The sequence below is a fragment of the Chrysoperla carnea genome, chromosome 5, assembly GCF_905475395.1.
Source record: "Chrysoperla carnea chromosome 5, inChrCarn1.1, whole genome shotgun sequence".
Taxonomy (NCBI): Eukaryota; Metazoa; Arthropoda; class Insecta; order Neuroptera; family Chrysopidae; genus Chrysoperla; species Chrysoperla carnea.
Window position 1 is genome coordinate 40822053 of NC_058341.1, and position 22735 is coordinate 40844787.

Below are 22735 nucleotides of genomic sequence, written 5' to 3' on the forward strand. Positions count from 1 at the left end.
CAAATCTGAAAATTTTAGGGGGTGAGTGGTTGCCTGATTATTTAAATAAATAAATGAATTCAAAAGTAGGCATATTTAACATTGGTCCTATGGGAAAACGGTAGATGGATGATATGTTTTCATAGATTTCTCCAAAACAAGTCGGTGTAAATTAAAAAACAAAAAATTTTAATTAAAGTTTAAACCATAAAACCTTAATAAATTATTGAAGAAAAAAAAAAACCGTTGTGTCCGACTAATTAAGGATAAATGAGCACGATAGTGGGGATATAAATTAAAAATGAAGTGAATTATTTTCTAACTTGACAATATAAGATAAAAAGTAAAAGAAAAATTCGATATCTGCAGAAATTTTCAAAATATCTTAAATTGAAATTTTTCTGGAATTATTTAGCATTTGATATTTCGAAAACCAAGGCTGATATCGAAAAATTGTATTCTTATTTCTCATCTATATTCATCAAAATTGAAAATAAGAAACAAATAATTTCAATCACAAGTCTTGTTTTTCTGGCACTCGTACTAACTTAATTGCCGACGTTTAAACGAAATTCCTAATCTCATCTATGGGCTAAAGAAATCGTTTCTCTTCTTTGCAGTGGTTTCTCGGTGGGTGTGTAATTGTTATATTTCACTATTATTCCAAAAAGTATCAAGTCATAACAATTAATACCACTTAATAAACGCATACTATAAATAATGAATTGTATTAACTTAGATATAAATTTGACCCAATTTCAAATAAACGAAATATACAGTACAGTACACTACATACAGGCAGACTATGCTAGAGCGCTGTGTGCACACACAAATTTAAATAGTATAAAATCGTTTCTATATAAACAATTTATAAAGCACATATTCGTTTAACATTTTCATTCCGTATTACCTACATATAGAAAAATCGATCGATATAGAAAGGTTTCTAACTTATCATCTATATATTTTCTATATATGTATATGTTATAATACCGCACGTTTATAGCATTATTATATAGGAAAATAAAATATATAAATCATTAAAATGTGAACAATTTTCACGCTACCAACCAAGTGTTTTTTGTTTTGTTGTGTTTTTTTTTTATGTAGGTATTAGGTAGATATCAGCTGATTATAAATAAATATTTGAAAAAATCTGGTGTAAACGCGTCGCGTTATCTCTATATATAGACTGAGAATGTATTAGTTAACCCACGCAAAATTTTCACTGAATAAGGTTTGTATCAGGTGGTTTATACGGTAACTGGTTTATACGGTAACTGGCTTAATATAGCCTGTCTAATAATAAATTAATAGCCCAGTCTTTTAATGATATTGTCTTCCCGTAGCCAACTGCTGTTTTTATGACGTTATTAATGCCTATCCCAATAACTATTTGCACCCTGACTTTAACTCTCCAAATAGAACTTTGGCTTTAAATCCCGCTTCGTTCGCTTCTTATAATATTTGGATTACCTGTGTGAATTTTGTGGTTTTTGGCAATTAACAAGTGAAATTTGCAAAATTTAAAAAACTCCAGGCAAATTTTTCGGCTACGGAACCCTAAGCTCGTATTTGAAACATATCTTTGAACACTCTCTATTAAATTGCCTTTTTCCTTAAAACCTTTTCCAATCTGAGCCGATTTTGAAGATCATCGCCAATTTTTAGTTTTTCGGGTACGGAATCCTAAATACGCACTTGAAACATAGCTAAGAACACTCACCATTAAATTACCTTTCAAACGAAACCAACGAAACCAAAAAAAAAATCAAAATAGGTTTATCCGTTTAGGTGCTACGATGCCACAGACAGACAGACATACACAAATAGCGGTCAAACTTATAACACCACTTTTTTAGTTCGGTTAAAAACGCATAGCAATGAGGAGTTGGAAAGCATCAAAAATTGATCTATAGGTCGAAAAAACATAGCTAATGACATGCCCCTTGAGTAAAACTTCCAAAGCTCACAGAATACTTAGCTCATTTCTAATGTTTTTAGCCACGTAGAATCAAAAACTTTAAAAAATGATCTATATATCGTCGAGATGTTTTCGATTTCTTAAAACATAAAGATCCGATGAAAGCGCAATTAAAATCGCTTTTGGGCTTTTTAAAAGTAACCTTTACATAGAGGTAATATCTAAAATACTATATCATTGTTTTAACATGGAAGAAAAAAAAAATTTAAATAAACACCTAAACCATGTATTTTCTTATAATAAACAAAAACAATAATAAATATTACTAAAATAAACATTACCAATGATATTTTTTTTTATAAACATTGTTGTTATTATTATTGTTATTTACAAATGAAAATAGCACATGCGCGATATTACATATTATTATTTATTGTAATTTTTATAAATTACTAGCAGTTATCCGTCTCTGTCGCTGGTTGATTTCTCAGCTTTAAAAACAAAGACTATCGAGTTTTAATTTTTTGACTCGGAACCATTATTTTTTTTTAAAGTATGATACATCTCATATTGCTTGCTGATAATAAATATACCTAGCATTCTATAGATGAAAAAATTTTTAAAATCAGTTAAGTAGTGGACTCAAAAATGATGGATTTTTATACAAACTTTCATCGCCCATTTTCTGCTAGACATGGTTATTAGATATCTAGAATAATTAGTACCAAAAAAAAAACAGCAATTTATTTTATTTGACCATATGACGAACAATTTTCAAGTATCATCTGGAATTATATCCGAAAAAACAAAAAATCATGATTATTGCTTTCGAGAAATAGAATGTCGTAAGTATACGAGGTTTCGCATCATTTTTTACCTTTTTGAATCCCACCAATTTGATTTTTTTATTTTAAAATTTAAATATTTTACATTTTATATCTATAAATTTTCTGTCAAGCATCCCCGCCACTTACTTCCTGGCAATTCCCTTGCAAATTGATAGCGATTCATTAAATTTGGGCTTCAGATGCAGCACCCAAAGTGGGTTCGCGGCAAGATTTATGTAATGGTGCCATGGTAGTGGGATGGTTGGTATTCATCTTTTTCAGCTTTTGTAGTATCTAGTTCGAGTATTAAGTAATAGAAGTAATTATCAGAAATGTTCGAGATAAAACTCTTCAATTTGCTCTTGATAATAACAAAATACAGAAATCAACTTGATGCGGAGTAAGATTCAAGTTTAAAATTGTTCAAAATTATTTCTAAAATCGACTTTTTGACGAGAAACTAGCCAACCCATCACGTTGAGACATACATATAACATAAAGAACTGTATTTTCTTCTACAGCTAGATTTTTTTATTTTCCTTACGGATGGGGAGTAATCATCTAGGAACTTCGACAGTAGGGCCATAAGTTTGAGAAACTCTGGTTCAAATATAATAACAAATTGAATCCACAAAATGTATAAAGCTTAGTTCATACGGTCCTCTCAACAAAATACGTGCTTGATAATAAATAATGAGTACCTAAGATAGTTCTCGCGTAACATCATTCAACATTAAATGTATTTGGATGAAAATGAATTATGATATTTAGTAGCTATTACACTTCGATTTCATTGTATTTTTATGATAAGTAATTTTATGCGTGAATTACCTTAACAATTACAATTATAATAATTATATTGTTATTTGTTTACAAAAGGGCACACATGCGCAGTATTATAATTAATTATTATGATTAATATAATGTAGGTGTTTTGTTTATTTTAACAAGACTTTAATCTATATTATTATTATATTTCAAATGTTTATTAAAATCATAAAAAAAAATAATATAAAAATTAAACATTTGTTTTGTAATAATTTAATGTTTACTTTGTAAACATTTATTTTAATTATGTAATTTTTATGTTTGTACACATTAAATATATTAAGTAAAATTTAAAATTTGTTAAATGCCTTCTGACTCTTTTTCTTGGTAAATTGCTTCCCATAACTAAATGTCTTATTTTCAAGTATTTTTATACCGAAATTTCCTTGGTGTTTTTAAATACATATCATTTACACATTTTAAACCCCCGAACAAAAAAAAGGGGTGTTATAGGTAAGTTTCACCACTATCAGTGCGTGTCTGTCTCTTTGTGGCATCGTAGCGCCTAAACGGATGAACCAATTTTGATTTTTATTATTTAGCTTGGAAGATAATTTAATGGAGAGTGTTCTAAGCTATGTTTCAAGTGCGTTCCTTATTCCTTACCCGGAATAACTAAAAAATAGGCGATGATCTTCAAAATCGGTTCAGTTCAGAAGAAGGCTCTAAGAAAAATGTAATTTAATGGAGTATGTTCTTAGATATGTCTCAAGTGCGAGTTTAGGCTTCCGTACCCGAAAAATTTGTCGCGGTTTTTTTAAATTATGTAAATTTAACTTGTTTCAGAAAATAGGCAGTAAAACATCACCAAAACTTGATGTTGATGTGAATTGCATATACTGTTATAATAATATCACTTAGAATGGTTCAACTTCTGCGTCTACTTTGATTGGAAGTGTTATTGATACATAGATAATAAAGCATTTGCTAGAAGAAGTCTAACTTACGAAAACAATGTGCTCAAATAGGCTTCAAAATATGAAGAAATGAATGTTACCCGACTCGATTGGACAAATAATTCTACAACATTCCGGGATAGTTTAAAATGTTCAAAAATGATTGTTTCGATTCAATAAAGCCGAGCGTGTGGCATATTCTTGTCCAAACAATGCCAGGCATTACTGCTGGAGGATAATAAAAATTAATGTTTATCATTATAGTGTAGCGTCGAGTCGTACAGATAACGAGAGCCACATGGCATATACTTTTATCATTCATGTTATAATAATAAAATTAAACAATTTATTTTTAAGTGTATTAATTTTATTAATATTATTTTTGTCCATTTTTAATATTTACTTATTTTCTTATGTCATAATAAATATTATTTTCAAATGGTTTGTCTCGCCAATCATCAGTCTATTGACAGAAGTACTTAACGAAAATTACTTTAGTATTGCCAATTTAGTAATGAATTTTTGTTGAAGGCTACTTTAGCTAATTGTGTTGGTAACTTATCTTAATTACTTAGTAGGTAAATGTAACAGTAATCGAGAATGAGTTGCAAGGAAGAGATACTATACAGATTAAAATATCTAATGACCAAAGCAATTGTAAAAATCAAAAATTAACTTTCCTTTTTCCAATTAATTTGTGATATAAGATATTAGGGAACATCCATAAAATACATAGCAAATTTTGAAGATTTTTTTATATATTTTTAGAAAAAACGGGCGGTAATACGGAAAATATAAAACGAATGCTGAATTAATAGAGAGAGCGACCGCGCTGAATATCTGCTGAACACGATCATGCATTGGTGAGTAAGTATAGTTAACCTAAACCAAGCTTTAGTTATATATAATACAGTAATCCTAGCCGAAATGCTATATAGTAAATCGCAATTTTTAGGGATAAGCGCGACTTTTTGGTTACGGTTAGGATCGTCAAAGATAAATTTAAATTTGAAAAAGAGTTTGTTGTTTTTGCATTAACTGCTGCACTATTGATTTTAGCGCAAAAAATGTCGAACTACAGCAAAGTTAGTGAAAAATTTGAGACAAATAAGTTTCCTTTTGGCGAATTAAGCATTTTAGGCAAAAGGAATAGAAAAAACTCTGAATGAGAGTTGTAGACGGCATAACTGGCAATAACATTTGTCTAAACAATTGTTTCATATAACTCGTTGATCTCGCGCCAGAGGTCGCCAAGGCTGCGCACTTCTGAACAAAGCACATACAGAGTTATGTAAAAGCAGCTTATGTGCCTCTAAAACATTAATAACGCTTGAGAGTAAAATATTTATAACGCAAAGAATGCGTAGTACCTTTTTTGTACAGAAAGTTTTTCACTAAAACCAGTGTAGCAGTTATTGCAAAACAACAACTTTAAACCAAGGTGGCGGCCTTGCCCCAAAGGGTAGCATCCCGCCTTTTCAAATTTAAACTTACCCAACGGTAACCAAAAAGTCGGGCTTCTCCCCAAAAGTGCGATTTAAAAATCTAGGATGATTGTACTAATACTTAAAAATTAATTTTGAGATTTACTCTTAAATTATTAATAAGCTTTGTGAGTGGTTTCATTAACTAATTAATGACGTATACTTACAGTAAACATCCGTTTGTAAACAACCACAAACAGAAACTTAATAATTAACATTATCTAATCATGTTCTGGATCTTAGAATAATGAAATTTTAAAATATTAATTTCTACCTCTGTATCAACGTAGGATTATTATTCAATAAAAAAGAGAGATGATTGTCTAATTTCAGAACCCAGACTGGCCTGAATTTAGATCAAAAATTGATTCGTTTGGACAAAGCATAATGTTTAGATACAAAATAAAGTGTTTTCTCGAATTTTTCATTCAAAAACATATTTATTTTTGACAAAAACGAAGATAAAAGATGTAATAACCCAAAAAAAGATTGATGTCCAAGTTAGGAAGTTTTTATTTACTGGCCAACATCGTTCTTTCCTAAAAGACAAATAGTCCACAAATGCCACTTGTTCAGCCAAAGAATGGTACGAAATATTTACCATTAACTAAACTGAGCAAACTAACCTTTTTCACAAACATTGAAAGAAGATTCAACAAATTATTTTTCAGTAAAAAATTTCTAAAAGTAAATTATCTATCATCAAACAAATGCATTTAAAAACTTACCTGTGACCAAGAATACTTTTTGGGGGTAATTGTAAATGTAAAACATCAATATCAGCCGGAGTTCTGAAAAATTTAGAAAAAAAACTAGTAAACATAAATTATTTGTGACTTTGCGGTCTCTGGGACAAAAAACTTCAATAATGGGTTTTTATCTGACAACGTGCGATGAAGTTAACGTCCATCAATTTTAAAGAATGTTATAATATGAAATTTGACACAATATATTGTTAAAAATGCTCCATGAAATCAACGTTCGTTATTTTTAACGTCCGTGCTAGATATACTTAATATAACTCTGTTTTTAAAACTTACATTGCATTTCTGCGTGACTGTCGCGTTTGCAAAGATTCAAATGATTGAGAATGCACAATATCGGAAATCTGTTTTCCAGAACTCGAAACCGGACTATTAGGCGTACTAGACGAGCCGGAACTATTCCGGCTTAAAACTCGTTTCACTCGACTTCTCAAACTATTCGAACTTAAATGTGCAGGTTTAATAGGTTTTGGTGGTTTAACCAGTTTAATTGAACTTTTTGGCTTTAATTTTGAATTGTTCACTATTTTTTCACTGGATTCCATTTTTAAAAATAAACAAACAAAGTATACTATAAATAGAAATTATTCAAATGGCTGAACTCATTTTTCGTTATCTCTTGCTAAGATAATAGATAAACCATTGTTTGGATATATTATTAAGAAAGAACACTTCAAGATTTCAGTTAGTTTACGATTATCGTTCGAAAACGTTGTATCTTTGCACGTTTCAGTTAAAACTATTTGAAATTAATTTTGTAAAAAATGGTTACAGAAACCATAACGGAAGTTATTTCCGTGCGTTGGGAGATAAAACATATCATTGAAGTGTGTTTTATAGTGCTATACAACATTTTTACCCACTTCCGTTATAAAAGTTTTATATTTTGAGTTAAAGAAAAATTTTTGTGGTTTTAATAAGAATTGAGGAAAAATGAAAAGAAATTCAACAAATTGAGTTGAAAATTAATTGTTGTACAACAGATTCCTGTTTTGCAAGTTTGAAATGATAACACTAGATGGCATAATACGCTATAGTTTTACGTACCATCTATTGGAATTTATGGGTGTTAATTCCGGAAATAGAACTAACATATTTCATCATGCGATCAATTCAGTATTGAAATACCCGTTATTGTAAGCGGTTCGTTAATTTAGGTGATTTTATTTGGTAAGTGGTTTTTTTCTTTCTAAATTTTAATTCATTCTTTACTTTTTAAAAATTTATGTGCCAAATATATTTTATTATTGGGCAAATTGAATTTTTCAATTTTTTTTAAAACTATTGTTGAAATTGTAAATTTTTCATATTACGCTAATTGCTTACTTATATAACAAATCCGTCAAGGATTTTCGCGTTAGTTCTTAGTAATCATTTAGTAATTTAATATATTGTGTGTGTTTTCCCTTGGAATTTTTGTACTAACCAAATTCCTTTTTATTTTGTGTTGAGCGTAGTTACGTAAGGATTATTAACAATTGAAAGTGAATTATTTTGGCCGTGAGCCAGTTTAGTTCACATTGACCTAAAATGAAAGGCGTTAATTGAAAAAAAATTAGAGCATTTATTGCATAATTATGACCTAATTGCAAAATTATTTTTTACCATTATTTTGACATTATTGATTTATAAATTAAGAATCCGCCCTATATTTCTGTGTCTACGTTGCTATATATACGCGGAAAAAATCAATTACGTGAACTTGACCTAAATTATCTATTTTCCTATCATCAAGGTGATTTCCTTAAGACTAAATGTATAATATTGAACAGAAAGGTTACCATTCATTTTAAGGTCATCACGAAAGTGAATGATAAAAAACACGTGGTCAGTTTTACTATTAAAACGTGAATAAAATATTGATATCAATTTTTTTACAATTTATAGTAAAACATAAATTTTGAAGAAAAATGGGTGTACCAGCCGGAGATCCAGAAAAAGGAAAAAAAGTATTCGTACAAAGATGTGCTCAATGTCACACAGTTGAAGCTGGCGGTAAACACAAAGTAGGTCCAAATTTACATGGACTTATTGGTCGTAAAACAGGTCAAGCTGCAGGCTTCAATTATACTGACGCCAACAAAGCTAAAGGTAAGCACTTAAAATTTTTTATTGTGAAATATATCGATAATGGAATTTTAATTTAATCTCAAAAGTACCTACTTAAGATTTTATCAAATGAATATTCGCGTTAAAGCCATTCAATCATAAAGCAAATTATTATAGTAATTCATACTATATATAAATATTATCAGAGATAATAAATGAGATTTCTAGGATATTTCGATTTTGCCTTAATTTCCTTAATCAATTTATATATTCTATATATACGTATTTCGACTACCATGTAGTCATTATCAGTGCGAATTAGAATTAGCTAATCTTAATTACTCTTATAGTGTATATTACTCGTTACTAATTTGGTTATAGTCTGCACTTTTGTAAAATTTATGGTGTAATTATTCCCATGCACCTGTGTACACTAAGTACGAATACGTCATATTTAACTGGTGGATCACAGAAGCAAACGTAAGAGATAAAAATTTATTTTTAAAACTTCATTTCATTTAGCGAAAAAATCGCCTCAATTGAATGAATAGTTTAGAAAAGGAAAATCAAGTGAATAATGTTACACTTAAGTAATAAGAAAAGAGAAATTTATGTATGAAGTGTCTGTTGTAAACAAGGTGGTCAGAAAGAATGGTAGTGTGTCATGGATTATGACTCGATATGGAATTTTAATCAATCTTTTTTAATTTCGTTTTCTTACATCTTGAAGAAAGACAATACCTGAAACATTTTTTAAATAAAAGCATACCAAATATTTTCAAAATATCAGGAAAGAGTAATTAATAAAACAGAAAAACTGATAATTATCAGGGAATTTTAAAATATATTCAATAAATCAGGAAAAACTGTATATAATTTAATAGGAAAACTAATAATTATCAGGAAATTTTGATGTATGATAATTTGTGACCACTCTATAAAAATTACAACAGATTGCATCAATCGACATTCAAAACTTGACATTATAATAATTAACAAGTTATTTGTACTTTGTGCATGACGTAAAAAAGGAATTTTCTACATATTAAATCACGTGAATGAATCACCAGTTAATATATTTAATTTTAATATATTTTATCTTTTATAATATTGTCTTTTTCTTTTTATTACTTATCTCGTACAATATTAAATGCCTTTCTCTTTTGTGACGGCTTTAATCATAGTCTTATAATGTTTTAATATTGATAACAGCGTTGAATTAGCGTCTAACTATAATATTAAATACATTAATAAATATTTGTTTAATCTTTTTTTTTTAATTTGCAATGTAATCCAAAGATTGCGTTAATGATCATTATATAAAATCATAAATTACGTTTTATTATAATTTTGAAGTATCTATTTAAATATTTAAAAAAATTTTGGCAGACTACACAAATAAAAAATGATAATATGTAATTCTTTACGTCATTTTTTTCAAAATTAAAATTACCATCACACGAGTGTGCATTTGATTTCATCTATTAAACATTATTCGATGTCATATTGTCATGATTTTAAATTAATTATAAAAGACTGATGCGCCAACTAGATGTTTAGCACGTTTAGCTTAATAAAAAGCTCAAGTGCAAAATGGTAATCATATTGTCTTTTCGCACACAAAAATGAACTCAACATTAAATTTTTCATGATTTGCTCACACGCATGGCATGAAGTTACGATTTTATGTAGATTAATTTATTAATTATTAGCAGAGACAGGAATTAAAAATTTTATAAATATTATGTCATTTGTTACAGTCATGCTGTTTTTATGGTGAAAGGTGTGGAGTATCCCCATATTTTAAATGAAGTATTTTAAAAAAATGTCTAAGACGAAGATAATGATAATATTAATTATCTTGGAATCTCATGCCCATCGTGTTCTAACCGATAATTTTTTTAATACTAACTAATCTACATTTTTAAAATTCCATTACAATAGTTTTTTACATTTAGTGCCTCAACCAAGTTGTGCCCCCAAAAGAATTTATGTTAAAACAGTAACCATAATTTTTTATTAACAAAATATTTTCTTTTTTAAAGGTATTACATGGAACAAAGACACGTTATTCGAATATTTAGAAAACCCCAAAAAATATATTCCTGGAACAAAAATGGTGTTCGCTGGTATTAAAAAGGCACAAGAACGTGGAGATCTTATTTCATACTTAGAGCAAGCAACGAAGTAATAACATTGAATTTAGATTTCAATTTGCATATTTAACATTAAACATTTTGAATATTTAACTGTTTATGATTGACAGATTAAATTATGTGATAATATATATTTTTTTAATTATTTTCAAATTTTTGCATATATATTTTATTGAAAATAAAACAATTCAGTGAATTTTTAAAAAATATTATATTAAATAACAAATTTACTACTACGCAACTCTTGGGAACCGAACCACGGACCTCACGATTTCGAGGCCATCGTTTTAACCAGTACACCGGTTTACAAAAAAATATTTTTTATTTTCAATAAATTTTAATAAGTATTTTAACATTATAAACAGTTAAATATTCTTGTGTTAGATGTCAGGATGTCATGTTGGAGAGATATTTAAAACATTGAAAATATTAACACTCGTCCTGAACTTAGACAATGATTGTAGTATTGTTATTAATTGTTCATGTTATCTTGAATGAATCAATATAATGTCTACAGTTTTTATTTAACATAATTTTTTGTTTACCATAAACATAACAATATTTGTTATGTTTAGGCAATGTACAAAGAATTTTAGACAAATTATTTTAATTTTTAATTTATAAATATTTAAATTATTGCATTACACAAAAAACCATATTGTATTAGGTGTAATTACAGTGAAAATTTATTTTATCTGTTTATTGTTATCACACGTAATACAAAAATTATACCATAAAATGGAATGAAGTTTTTGAAATTAGTTATTTACATTCCTTTTTATTTTTTCCCAAATCCCTTTATTCCTTTCTGAAATTGACCTAATTTGTATTAACACAATTACACTGTCTGAGGCCCTGAAAATTTTGGAACTTATTCGCATAAAGAGGAAAAATAGTTTATATTATTGATAATATTTTCCAACATTTGAAAGTCTATTCACTAAGTTCCGTACTTGAAACCTGAAAAGTCAGCATATGATGAAACATCGTCTAGAATAAAACTTTTAAATTTCGTTTTCTCGATGCATAATAAGTTTTAAACTGTATATGTTTCGAGTTTTGAACTCAAAATTTTCTTTTGTTTTATTTAATCAATTTTGAAATAGTTTATTTGGCCCGATGCTATACTACTCTTCTAAGTTACTCGAACCTATTTTGCTGGCCCTACGTACCTATAATTATTAAACCATTGATAATTCGTTCAAAGATCCTTGGCTATTGACTTTTTTTAAAAAATATTAGTTCAGTTTTAAAATGTAAAACATGAATTTTTATAAAGGAATAAGGAAGATCTCGCGGACGTTCAGAAAAACGAGCTAGAGAAATAAGATGATTTTGTAAGCGTATTTCAATATACAAGTCTGGTGATATAAAATCAAGATACAACAAAATTTTGGTATTCTTTTTATAACCTGGAAATAAACAGAGATATTATTAGAATGCTCTAGTTGCCTATCACTATCACTACATAGTATAAAATAAAGTTGCACTGTAGAAAACACTGATAAGTTCTTTAGTATACTTATTTAGTATCAGCATTACATCGGCGCGGGTCACTAGTGCTAGTAATAAGTGACCGTTTCCGCAGGTAAGTGAGCGAAGTCCCATTTGATGACGTTACCATATGATACGGTAAATCGGCAACATTCTCTCTTTTACCTGCGAACGCTCACTGTTCTCTCGCGCAGTCTATTCTTATATGATCTCTATGATTATAACGAATCACCATAAGATATTTTGGATATATCCGAGTGGAGAGCGATATTGGAACTAGATGTTTTAGAGAATTCTGAGACCTGTAGTTTCAATTTTTAAATTAATACTCACTCCTCTGTTATAAAACTAATGTTGCAATTATATATTAGTACTTGGATGACCGAACTCGTTTTTTTTTCTTATATTTACAAGATTATATTTATATACAAGAATTGCTCGTTAAATAAGATTTTCACCTTTTAAATAAAATTTTAAAATAAGCTGAATTAGCAAGCAAATATGTTGTAGAGAATTTTATTCTTATTATCTATAAGACAAATTTCCTTTTTAGATAATGGCAATAAATCGAGAGTAAAAAAATTGTGTGAAATTTTAATAGTCCAACAATTAAGCTTAGAAAATATGGGAAAAAATTGCAAAAAAAAAAAAACATGAAACGAAAAACTATCAAATAATATTTAAATAACGTTTATTTTTACATTTAATTAAATAACTTTTAAGTTTAATTTAATTTTAATATTAATAGCAGCTAATTCTGTAACTAAATATTTAAAAATATATGGTATTTCAATAATATTTATATCTGCATTATCTCCACAGAACAAACATGTATCCCGTGATTCTTGATTATTATATTCGGTTCGATGTTTAATTATTGATATCGGTGCTAACAATGACCCACATTTTAAACAGATTTTTTGCTTAGATTTATCACTACAATGGAATAGACGATCATGCAATAGGAATGATGCACCATGACTAATTAGAGAATCACGTTCCATTTCTCCAAAACGTATACCACCACCTTTTTTACGTCCTTTTACCGGTTGATGTGTGAGTTGGTCAATTGGTCCGGTTCGTCGCACTTGCCATTTATCAGCGACCATATGTCGAAGTCTTTGATAGTGCACAACGCCAAAGAATATGTGTGCCTTTAATTCACGGCCATCTATACCGGAGTACATAGGTTCGGTTCCATAATAATTATAACCACCTATAAAATTATTAAAAATAAATATTTAAGTTTTGCACGAATTAGCTAAAACTAGAAATATCTGATGTTAGGCATCCAAAAAATTAGAACTAAGCTGAACTTTGATGGAAATCTTTATTTTCATAAAGTATACCCAAATTATTCTACCCTGGATCTGCTGTAAAGCTTTCAAATTCCGTTAATTAAGCTTGACTTCTTCCTTTTACGATTTTGTTATATTAAATCGATTTTTTGGAGAAATTATCCAATTTTTCAAGTAGAAAATCATGATTTGAATGCATAGGCATCAGAGTTCCCTTATAAAAATTAACTTACCAGCTTCTAATAACCGACCAAAATAATCAATAGCAGTATCGTTTTCATCAAATCTAAAAGGCGTGGCATCGTGTACCAAACCATGAATTGCAGCTGATTTTCCAGCCATAACTTCGATCATCATAGCTATGGTCATACGAGATGGAAAACCATGAGGATTGAAAATAATATCGGGTACCAAACCAGTTTCTGTAAATGGTAAATCTTCGCTTGGCCATAATTGTGAACAAATTCCTTTTTGTCCAGCTCGACTAGCAAATTTATCACCAACTGATGGATTTCTCTAAAAATCAATGAAAACCACAAAGCTCAATAAAAACAATCATGGATTTTTAAACGATAAAGTTACAATAAAAGATTGAGGAAAAAACACTCACAGCAATTCTGTAAACGATCATCGCTTTTTTGGCCGCCGATAGACTGTATTCACCGCATAACCGAACATTATCAACAACTGCTTGCTCGACATCTTTGAATTTTACAAGATTAAAACGATTTGTGTTTGCATCAAAGAAACAATAAAATGGACATCCTTTCTTCAAAATCGTTCCTGGATGTGGTAATCCATCAATATCAAGGGCTTCAGGTAAAGATGGATTATGCGGATCTCGTCCAAAAAATGAAGCGTTATCTTTTAAATCAATTACTTCCGTTTTATAAACACATCCATGTGCAAAACCACGCTCGTATGATGATTTATTAATAATCATAGCGTCCTCCATATCGTAGCCCTGTGAGAGAAACAAAAAGGATAATTCTTAGTTTTATGCACAATTTTGTTATAACAAAAAAAAAGCAATCTGTGATAAATAATTGGTATCTTGTTTATAGAAAAACTTTTTAAAGAAACGGTTTAGTTCGCGAGACAGGACACTTTTTCTTAAATGATCAATACATACTTGAAACTTTGTGAGTGGTATTCTTTTGGCGAGCCTACCAAACTTTCTCTACGACATTTTCGAAAGTGCTCTTTTTCAAATGAGCATGATAACGTCATATTTAAGCATTTTGTTATTAAACAATTCAGCAAAAGTGAATTATGTATATATTAAAAAAGTTCAAGTTCATCAGTGCAGTATTTTAACCGGACCAAATATTTTATTGTTTAACAATGATTAATGCCATAGTGTCCGACAAATTCCTTGATGCTTTTTTTCAGACCGATACCTTAAATATGTCGTTATCATGCTCATTTGTATACGGAGAAATTTAGATAGAAGTCGTAGAAAGTTTGGTAGACTCATCAAAAGGAAACCACTCACGAAGTTTCAAGTATGTATTAATCGCTTAACAAAAAGGGTGCTGCCCCGCGGAGTAATATATACTTGTTAAGAAATATTTTGTTACTAATAATGATTATCTACTCACGGTGTAACTGATGACGGCTACAATCGCATTTGTACCCATCGCATAATTATCCATTTCAATTTGATCGTGATGAACTGGACGGAATAATGGTGTTGCTGGTGTTTCAAGTCGATATAACTTAGTTTCAGCGTGTGTATTCCATGTATGTATTGGTGTTCCCATTGTTTGTTTACCCATCTGACATTGATACATATTACGTGGTGATTGATTACAGTCTGGCATAGGAATTAATTGGGCTAAATTGCTTAAAAATGATAATTTTGATACTTCCATATGAGTTGTAACACCTAAAATTAACAAGTTTTTAGCGGAAAATTATCTACAAATAACGAATATTTCCCTGGATAAAAATTACGAAAACTAATTTTTACTGATGATACTACATCATTAAAACCACCTCGCACATCCTTTCATATTTACCTTTGTAAGCTTCCTCTATTTTAACACAAATATTCAAATACACTTGTTCAAATGTTCCAATAAGTTCAATTTTACCCGATGCTAGGTGAATACAGGGCCGTACCATTCTTGCTGGACCAGTGAATAAAAATATACCAGGAAATTGTGCTTTAACTTGTCGCATAGGTGCAAAAGCAATTTCTGTGGTATTTGGAATTAATTCTCCATTTATCTTATGTATTCTAAAAAAAAAAATATTGTTCAATGTCTGTGATTCATTTTACTTTATTGCAAAAAAACCAAAATATTAACCTTAATTTATCGACTATTCTTCCAGCAATATTTTCTGGTATATGACCTAAAATTTTTCCATCTAACATTGTCACATAACATTTTTTTAAATCCGGTTTTACGACAGCGGATAATGGAATCATGCCTAATTGTGTCAAAATAATTGGTATATTTTTACGTTTTGCCTCATCTGGTACATCAGTCACCTGACAATCCATAGTTAAATGATTCAATAAACCACATGGAGTACCGTCAGGAGTGTGTACAGGACAAATAAAGCCCCAAGCATCGGGTAGGAGCATACGTGGTTCAGTTGTTCGCATTTCAGTAAAGAAAGCACCACGATGTACCGCCCGAAAATGAGACATATAACGCATTCGATTAATATTTTCAGCAATAATTGCAAATCCTTTCGATTGCATTAATCCCAGACCAGTGTGACTCGATAAATTACCTGTTGCAAGGAATGTTTCAAGAATATTTGTTAAACCAGGATTATATTTTGCTGCTGTTTGAATTTCAGCAGCGTTCAAAGTAAATAATTCCGTTGTAGCTCGTTTTAATAAATTTGCTTTTAAACCATACAACCAAGCGCCTAATTTTTCTTTAACGATTTGTAAATATAAATGGCCGCCTAGTAAAATTTCTTGCATCATAACAGAATCAACACCCTCTAATTTACATTTGTTTTGAGCAAATACGAATAATTTTTGTATCATAAATACAATTGTATTAAATTTGTCTTCGTCATTATCTAAATGAATCATTATACATTGTTTTAATATAAAGTCAGCAACTTCTATATCTGTAGACCATGCAGGCATTTCAAAAAATTTCACACGGAACATTTTTCCCAAATATGTTTTACATGCTTCTTGAGAATGTAAACCTTCTTCGTGCACCAAACGTAGCATATTTTTAACACATCTGAAAAGAAAGTGTAAATATTCAATAAGAAGAAGATTTGAGAAATGGCATCACTGTGAAATTTTCTCTTTTAGAATTCCTTTCGAATAGAAATTTGATGATATCATTCAAAAATTTTCAATGTGTTGATCCATCAATGTTAAATGGTTAATTGATAGTTTGTTTTTGGTATTAAATTTGTGTGATTTTAAGCTGTTACTTACATCCGATTTTTTGTGATTATAATCGATTAATTGGCTATTGGTATTTTTTGCAGTAATTAGGACCCAAAGTATTACCTTTATATACAGAGTTCGAAAAACAAAAAATTGGTCTCGATTTTTTGCAGTTTTCTTAAGGTATTTCGCTCTAAAAAAAGTCAGAAACAATTTTGTGTTTCAGTATTAGATAAAACTCTGCAATTTGGATCCAAAAAATACAAAAATCGGATTTATTTAACGATTGGTCGAGTATTTTCGTTAGTATCGCTCAAAATCCAATATGAGTCGCTTTGATTTGAAACAATTTTTTCGAGAATTATTCATCTAATCGTCAATTGGACTGAATTTTTGTGATTTGAAAGATTTGGGGCTCAAAGTAGCAAAAATCTAGTTAATTTGCATATTCGATAAAAATTTTCAGAAATCGTGCTTCACATAGTGTTTGTACGATATTTCAGAAACCAATCATCATTTCCAAAAACAGAGACAATAAAAAATTTGTGCTGATTTCATTTTAATAAAACCCATAAAAGCTCAAAAATCAGGTATCAGAAAATTCTAGATGATATCTTTAACTTTCCATTTTTCTATCTTTGACGTTTAGTGAATTAATAAAAAAGGAATAAATTACCCTGTATAATAAGTATCATCTTCGTAACCAGCAGTTAGTGCTTTATAAATATATTGGTCGCTGCACTTTTTTAAACATCGTAAAATTAAGCAAACTGGTGCATAATATAACATTTTACGATTGGCAAACATTAATTTTGCTGTACCATTTGTGAGATAGTGGAGAGTATTATTCTACAATTTAGAAAATTTTATAATAAACATTTTGAACTTTCAAGTTAATTTTACCATTTATTTACCTGAATAGTTTCATCATCCTTAACACACCGAATTTGTACACCATATTGAGAAAAAAATGCACCTCTTTGGTCCCAACTTCTACGCACTAATGCTATTGGAAAATTACGCCTTGTTACAATTAACATACGTAATATTTTTTCTAAACCTTTAATTATAAAGTAACCACCCCATTCTTCAGGGTGTTCATTGTGTTCAATCAACTCTTCTGGTGATAATTTTGAAAGATGACAAATATCCGACTAAAATTAAATTTTTATTTTTGTATACAGTCGAATCTATATAATTCGTAATTCATGGTGGACTCGTGTTCAAATATCAAATTCGTAAAAATCAATTATTATTCATAAACAAAAATAATATTTCACATTTATTTTGAAACCAATCGTTTTTGAATCTATATTTCACTGAAATGTGCTGCCTCGTTTATGTGTCGTTGTTTGTTGATTTATAAAGCACATTGACTTTGAAAAAGCAAACGTTTGGTTTCAAAATAAAAGATAAGTAGGCAATAAATTTCGATTTTAGTCCTAATTTCCTAGATCAACCAAGTAGTCATCATCAGTATGAATTACCTCAGGATATTAATTTTCATTCTAAGAAAATTGGTAAGCGTCTAGGCAGGATATCTAGAGAGCTCAAGTTAGATTCCCGGTTGGCTGTGTAATTATTTCGCTTCTTTCTAAAATTCCAATTCGATTTTAAGAAAAATGTGTTATTTTTTTAATCTCATGAGGGAATTTATTTTATTTGAAAAAGTATTTAGTAAATAATTATTAAGCTAAATCATGCTTAAGATAATAATAAAGAAGACGGTCATGGTGTATAATTATTATCAAAATGTCATATGACTGGTGTCCCAATCACACTATTAAATGTAATTAAATGATCTAAAGTACATCAAGTACAGGCCTTTCTTTTTATACCTTAACCATTACTGGAACTTCCCCAGCGTATAAATCAATTGATTCTCGTGGTTCGCCATTCACGGACCATTTCACAGTAGCTCTCATTTTCCCTTTATAGGTATCGTGTCTTTGTCGACATTCTGTTGGATAAATTTTTGGATTTCGAACACCTGTGGTACCCACAGGAACCATCGGTGGAAGAATACAAATATCTTCTATACCTAAACTGATTTTTGTTCCATTTTTCAATTCAAACTGTACTGGGGTAATGTCAGAGGCAGCCAATTTCAATCCTTTATGTATCATAAAATTGAAAGAGTCGACATGTGGTTTTCCTAAGCGTTGTAACAGCTAAAAGCAAAAGTCAGTCAACTTTACATTGTTATGTTTTTGAAAATTTAAAAATTAGTTACCTCATTTTGTTCTTTTGTGGGTCTTGCATAGTTTGTACTTGTTAAATTTGATAATGTTGGTTCTGCATGTGTTTTCATTTTTCTTTATTTAATAATATTTATATAAATACACATTTAATACACATAAATCATCATAACCTTATTTATAAACGTAAATCACATGGGGAATTTAAATTTTGTTCAAAATGAAACTGGTTAGCAGCATCTGTTGGTGTAAATGGAACTTATCTATGATAAGCTGTGGATAAGCTGCTGAAAATAATTTGGTTTGGTTTGCGAATTCAAATACAGATGTCATAACAAAATTTATTAGCAGCATCTGTTGGTCAAGTTGCAATATATCTATGATAAGCTGCGAAAAGATTCTTTGGTTTGAGTTATGAATTTAAATGCAGATAGATCAGGATAGATGCACAAAATAAGTATTTTGTTCAAAATAATATGGATTAGGTGCATCTGTGTTGGTCTAGTTGCAAATAATCTATGATAATACATCTGTAGTGTAAAACCTGAGAGTTAAGACGCAATTTTCAGCCAAATTGGTTTGGTATCTCTGGTAATATTGATAAATGGTAAGTGCCCTGATAATCTACATTAGAACTACTGACGGGTCTACTTTCTATTCCAATCAGTACGAATTATCTTATTATCGCCAATTGTCTAGGTTTATTTAATTTGAATTTGAATATTGTTATTGGCTTTTAAAAATGGAAAGTACAGGTAATGCCATCTGGTAGTTTAAATTGGCACTACTGAAAACGTGTCTATTTCCTGTTCAAGTACGAATTATTATCGCCAGTTGGCGGGGTTGCAACTCTTAGTTATCAATAAAACAACCAATTGAGCTTTTCATAGCATAGGCTTATAATTAGTCGGGTGTAGATGGTTTTGGAGAATGTTTCTCCCAACAAAAGTTGTATTGGAATAATGATCATGATGCCTAGTGACATCTGTTACCCAAGATACGTTGTTTTTATGTGACCTTTGTCAAATTATTTTCTTTGAGCTTCGTATATACACGTATAGATGTCATAATAAATACGAAGTATTTTTAAATATTTAATTTGATTCAAAAATAATATTTCAAAACATAATTTTATTTTATAATTAGTATCCATTTGTACATTTTTAAGTGTCTTAAAACAAAGTAATAAACAATATTGAGATTGAAATATAGAGATGTCATGAGTCTTAAATTTACAATAATAATAAACTGTTAAAAGTAACGACATAAATCAAATTAATGAATGTACGCCTTATATAAATATTAAACAGACAAGTCAATTATATAGAAGATATCATATTTTTCTTCAAATTGGATAAAAAATTATAATTTATGATACAACATTCACATAGAGTCATCATTAAAATATATTTATTTCCCAAGATGTTTAATTTGAATTCTGAAACCTCATCATTTAATAATAAAAAAAAAATTATTCTCAGAGCGAGCATAAATATAACTTTTTTTTTCATGAAATCAATTAGGGTTTTATATAGCAAATGTTTTTTTTTTCTTGTAGAATTCGAGAAAAATCAATTTATTTTATAAAGTACGATATTAGATCTGTAAATAGGCTCTCTAAGATATTCAAAAGATACGAAAAACTGAGTTTAATAAGTCAATTTCTTCTCGAAGACGATCAATGTATCTCAGTGTCACAAAAAATGAACGGATAGTATTATATGTAATCCGTGCATTTTTTGTGACACTGAGATTTTCTAAAGTTTTTTTATGAATAGATTTTGGCGAATACTTATTTCATGATCTGTTTTGCCTTTTGCAACGACCTTGTAGAGACTTTATTGCAACGAAATGAAAAGAAACGTATCAATAATTTTTACTTGAAGTTTTTTCACAGATACAATATGTTTTTGGGTCGGTAATATATGACCTTTTCAAAAGCACTTTTTAATTATTTAATAATTTTATACTTTTCTCACTCTTATTTTTGCGCTTGCGTGACTAGTTTTTGAAAAATCGCCTAAAATCGTGTATGATTAGTCTTTATTAAGGATAAAATCTGGAGAAATTCTCGAAAACACCCATCTCATCGTCAAATGAGATGAATTTTAATTTTTTTTAATCAAAAAATGGGATTGAAGCACAAGTTTATGAGGTATAAGCCCAGTCACGTGTTAATGTCATAATTGCTTCGCGAAATAATCGAATAATCGAAGCGAAAGAATCTGAACGAACATACGCACATACGTACGTACACACACACACACACACACACACACACACAGAAATCACATTGAAAAAGTCTGATTCGGATATTAAGGCCTTGAAACCGCGGAAATATGTAAACCTGTAGATTTTCAAAATCGACACCTACTTTCTCTGGGAAGTCAATAACATTTTTTGCGTACTATTTTATTAAATAGAATACGATCGAATCATATAATTATTAAATTTTGCTGTTTAAAATAGGTAATAATCAACGATATTTATTATATTTGTTTGTAAATAAATGAAACATCAATTATAATTATTTGGTTAATGATGTTTATGATAAGATAAAATAAACATTTCAACCAAAATTATAATTATCTGATTCTGTTATTAAATAGAAACAAATTCATTAAAAAATCAATGAGAATCGTTTTCAACCTCTATTGAAATTAGCTTTTAAATGTGACCTACAAAATAAAAGCCATTTAACAAAAAATTACGTGTAAGTATATCACTAATTAAAAATTTTGTGATTTTTGCACTAAATGCTACAATTGGAGGTAATACCATATGCTATGTACTCTGATTTTGAGAAATTTATGAATAAAAGAAAACATTCGTAACGCAGGAGCTGTGTTAGCTAAGCGAATTCCCTCGAAGATTGAAAAAATAACACATTAAAAAAATAAAATCGAATATTGCATTTTTCAAGAATTTTTATTTCGAAAACTAACCGTTTAGAGAAAAAAATCACAGGAGTACTTTTTTGCTTAAAACTGATCAAAAAATACAAAAATATATTTTATTTTGAATTTTGCTCTTGTTTATTGGTCAAAAACTCTTCTTGATACCAAATTTTATTCAAATCGGACATAAATTTCGACGGCTAGAGAGTATACAGACATAAACGTGTAGATACATATTCCATAATTCCACCATCAATACAAAAGCAATAGCTCCATTATTCCTTCGGAAATTCGCTCATATTAACTTAACTATTAAATATTTTATCGAAGATAAAAATAAAGATTTATGAATGATTTATGTTATTGAAGGGATGTGAGCAACGTCTACGGCTCTGATCCATTCGAAATTAAGTATCATGTGACTTCAATGGTATTACAATAACATAATAATGACTTGAGACTGCTGAGAAATTTCGAGAAATTTAATGGCGAACTCCTTTACAATCGAGTATATCATGACTACTAACCGTACAAAGTGACCTGATGATAAATTTCAGAACCATGTTTT

General features: G+C 29.3%; 3 protein-coding genes across 3 annotated transcripts in view; 1 reads left to right on the forward strand and 2 right to left on the reverse strand.

Moving 5' to 3' along the window:
• LOC123300693 (rap1 GTPase-activating protein 1) overlaps positions 1-7198 on the reverse strand; it is a 536990-nt gene extending 529792 nt beyond the window's left edge. Inside the window, exons 1-2 of the mRNA XM_044883311.1 lie at positions 6979-7198; positions 6667-6729 (exon numbers count right to left, since the gene is read on the reverse strand). The gene's annotated coding sequence lies outside the window, so the exon portion shown is untranslated. The remainder of the gene's footprint in view (positions 1-6666; positions 6730-6978) is intronic.
• Positions 7199-7789: 591 nt separating this feature from the next.
• LOC123300694 (cytochrome c-2) lies at positions 7790-11430 on the forward strand. Its single transcript, XM_044883314.1, has 3 exons — positions 7790-7872; positions 8590-8793; positions 10797-11430. Exons 2-3 carry the CDS (start codon positions 8613-8615, stop codon positions 10940-10942), a joined length of 327 nt encoding a protein of 108 aa, XP_044739249.1. The 5' UTR covers positions 7790-7872; positions 8590-8612; the 3' UTR covers positions 10943-11430.
• Positions 11431-13120: 1690 nt separating this feature from the next.
• LOC123300692 (DNA-directed RNA polymerase I subunit RPA2) lies at positions 13121-19478 on the reverse strand (the record flags this gene model as incomplete). The annotated part of the gene is made up of 10 exons (XM_044883308.1): positions 19306-19478; positions 18911-19243; positions 17987-18226; positions 17749-17921; positions 16012-16917; positions 15721-15941; positions 15301-15587; positions 14310-14663; positions 13933-14215; positions 13121-13617 (listed from the first exon to the last, which is right to left on the reverse strand). Coding segments are annotated over exons 1-10 (3372 nt in total), but the record flags the coding sequence as incomplete, so codon positions are not given.
• Between the last annotated feature and the right edge of the window lie 3257 nt (positions 19479-22735).

Bases quoted from the DNA above. Each gene is read 5' to 3' on its own strand.
- LOC123300694 (XM_044883314.1), top strand. From the start codon at position 8,613: ATGGGTGTACCAGCCGGAGATCCAGAAAAAGGAAAAAAAGTATTCGTA. The intron at 8,794-10,796 runs GTAAGCACTTAA...TCTTTTTTAAAG, and splicing joins TGACGCCAACAAAGCTAAAG to GTATTACATGGAACAAAGAC.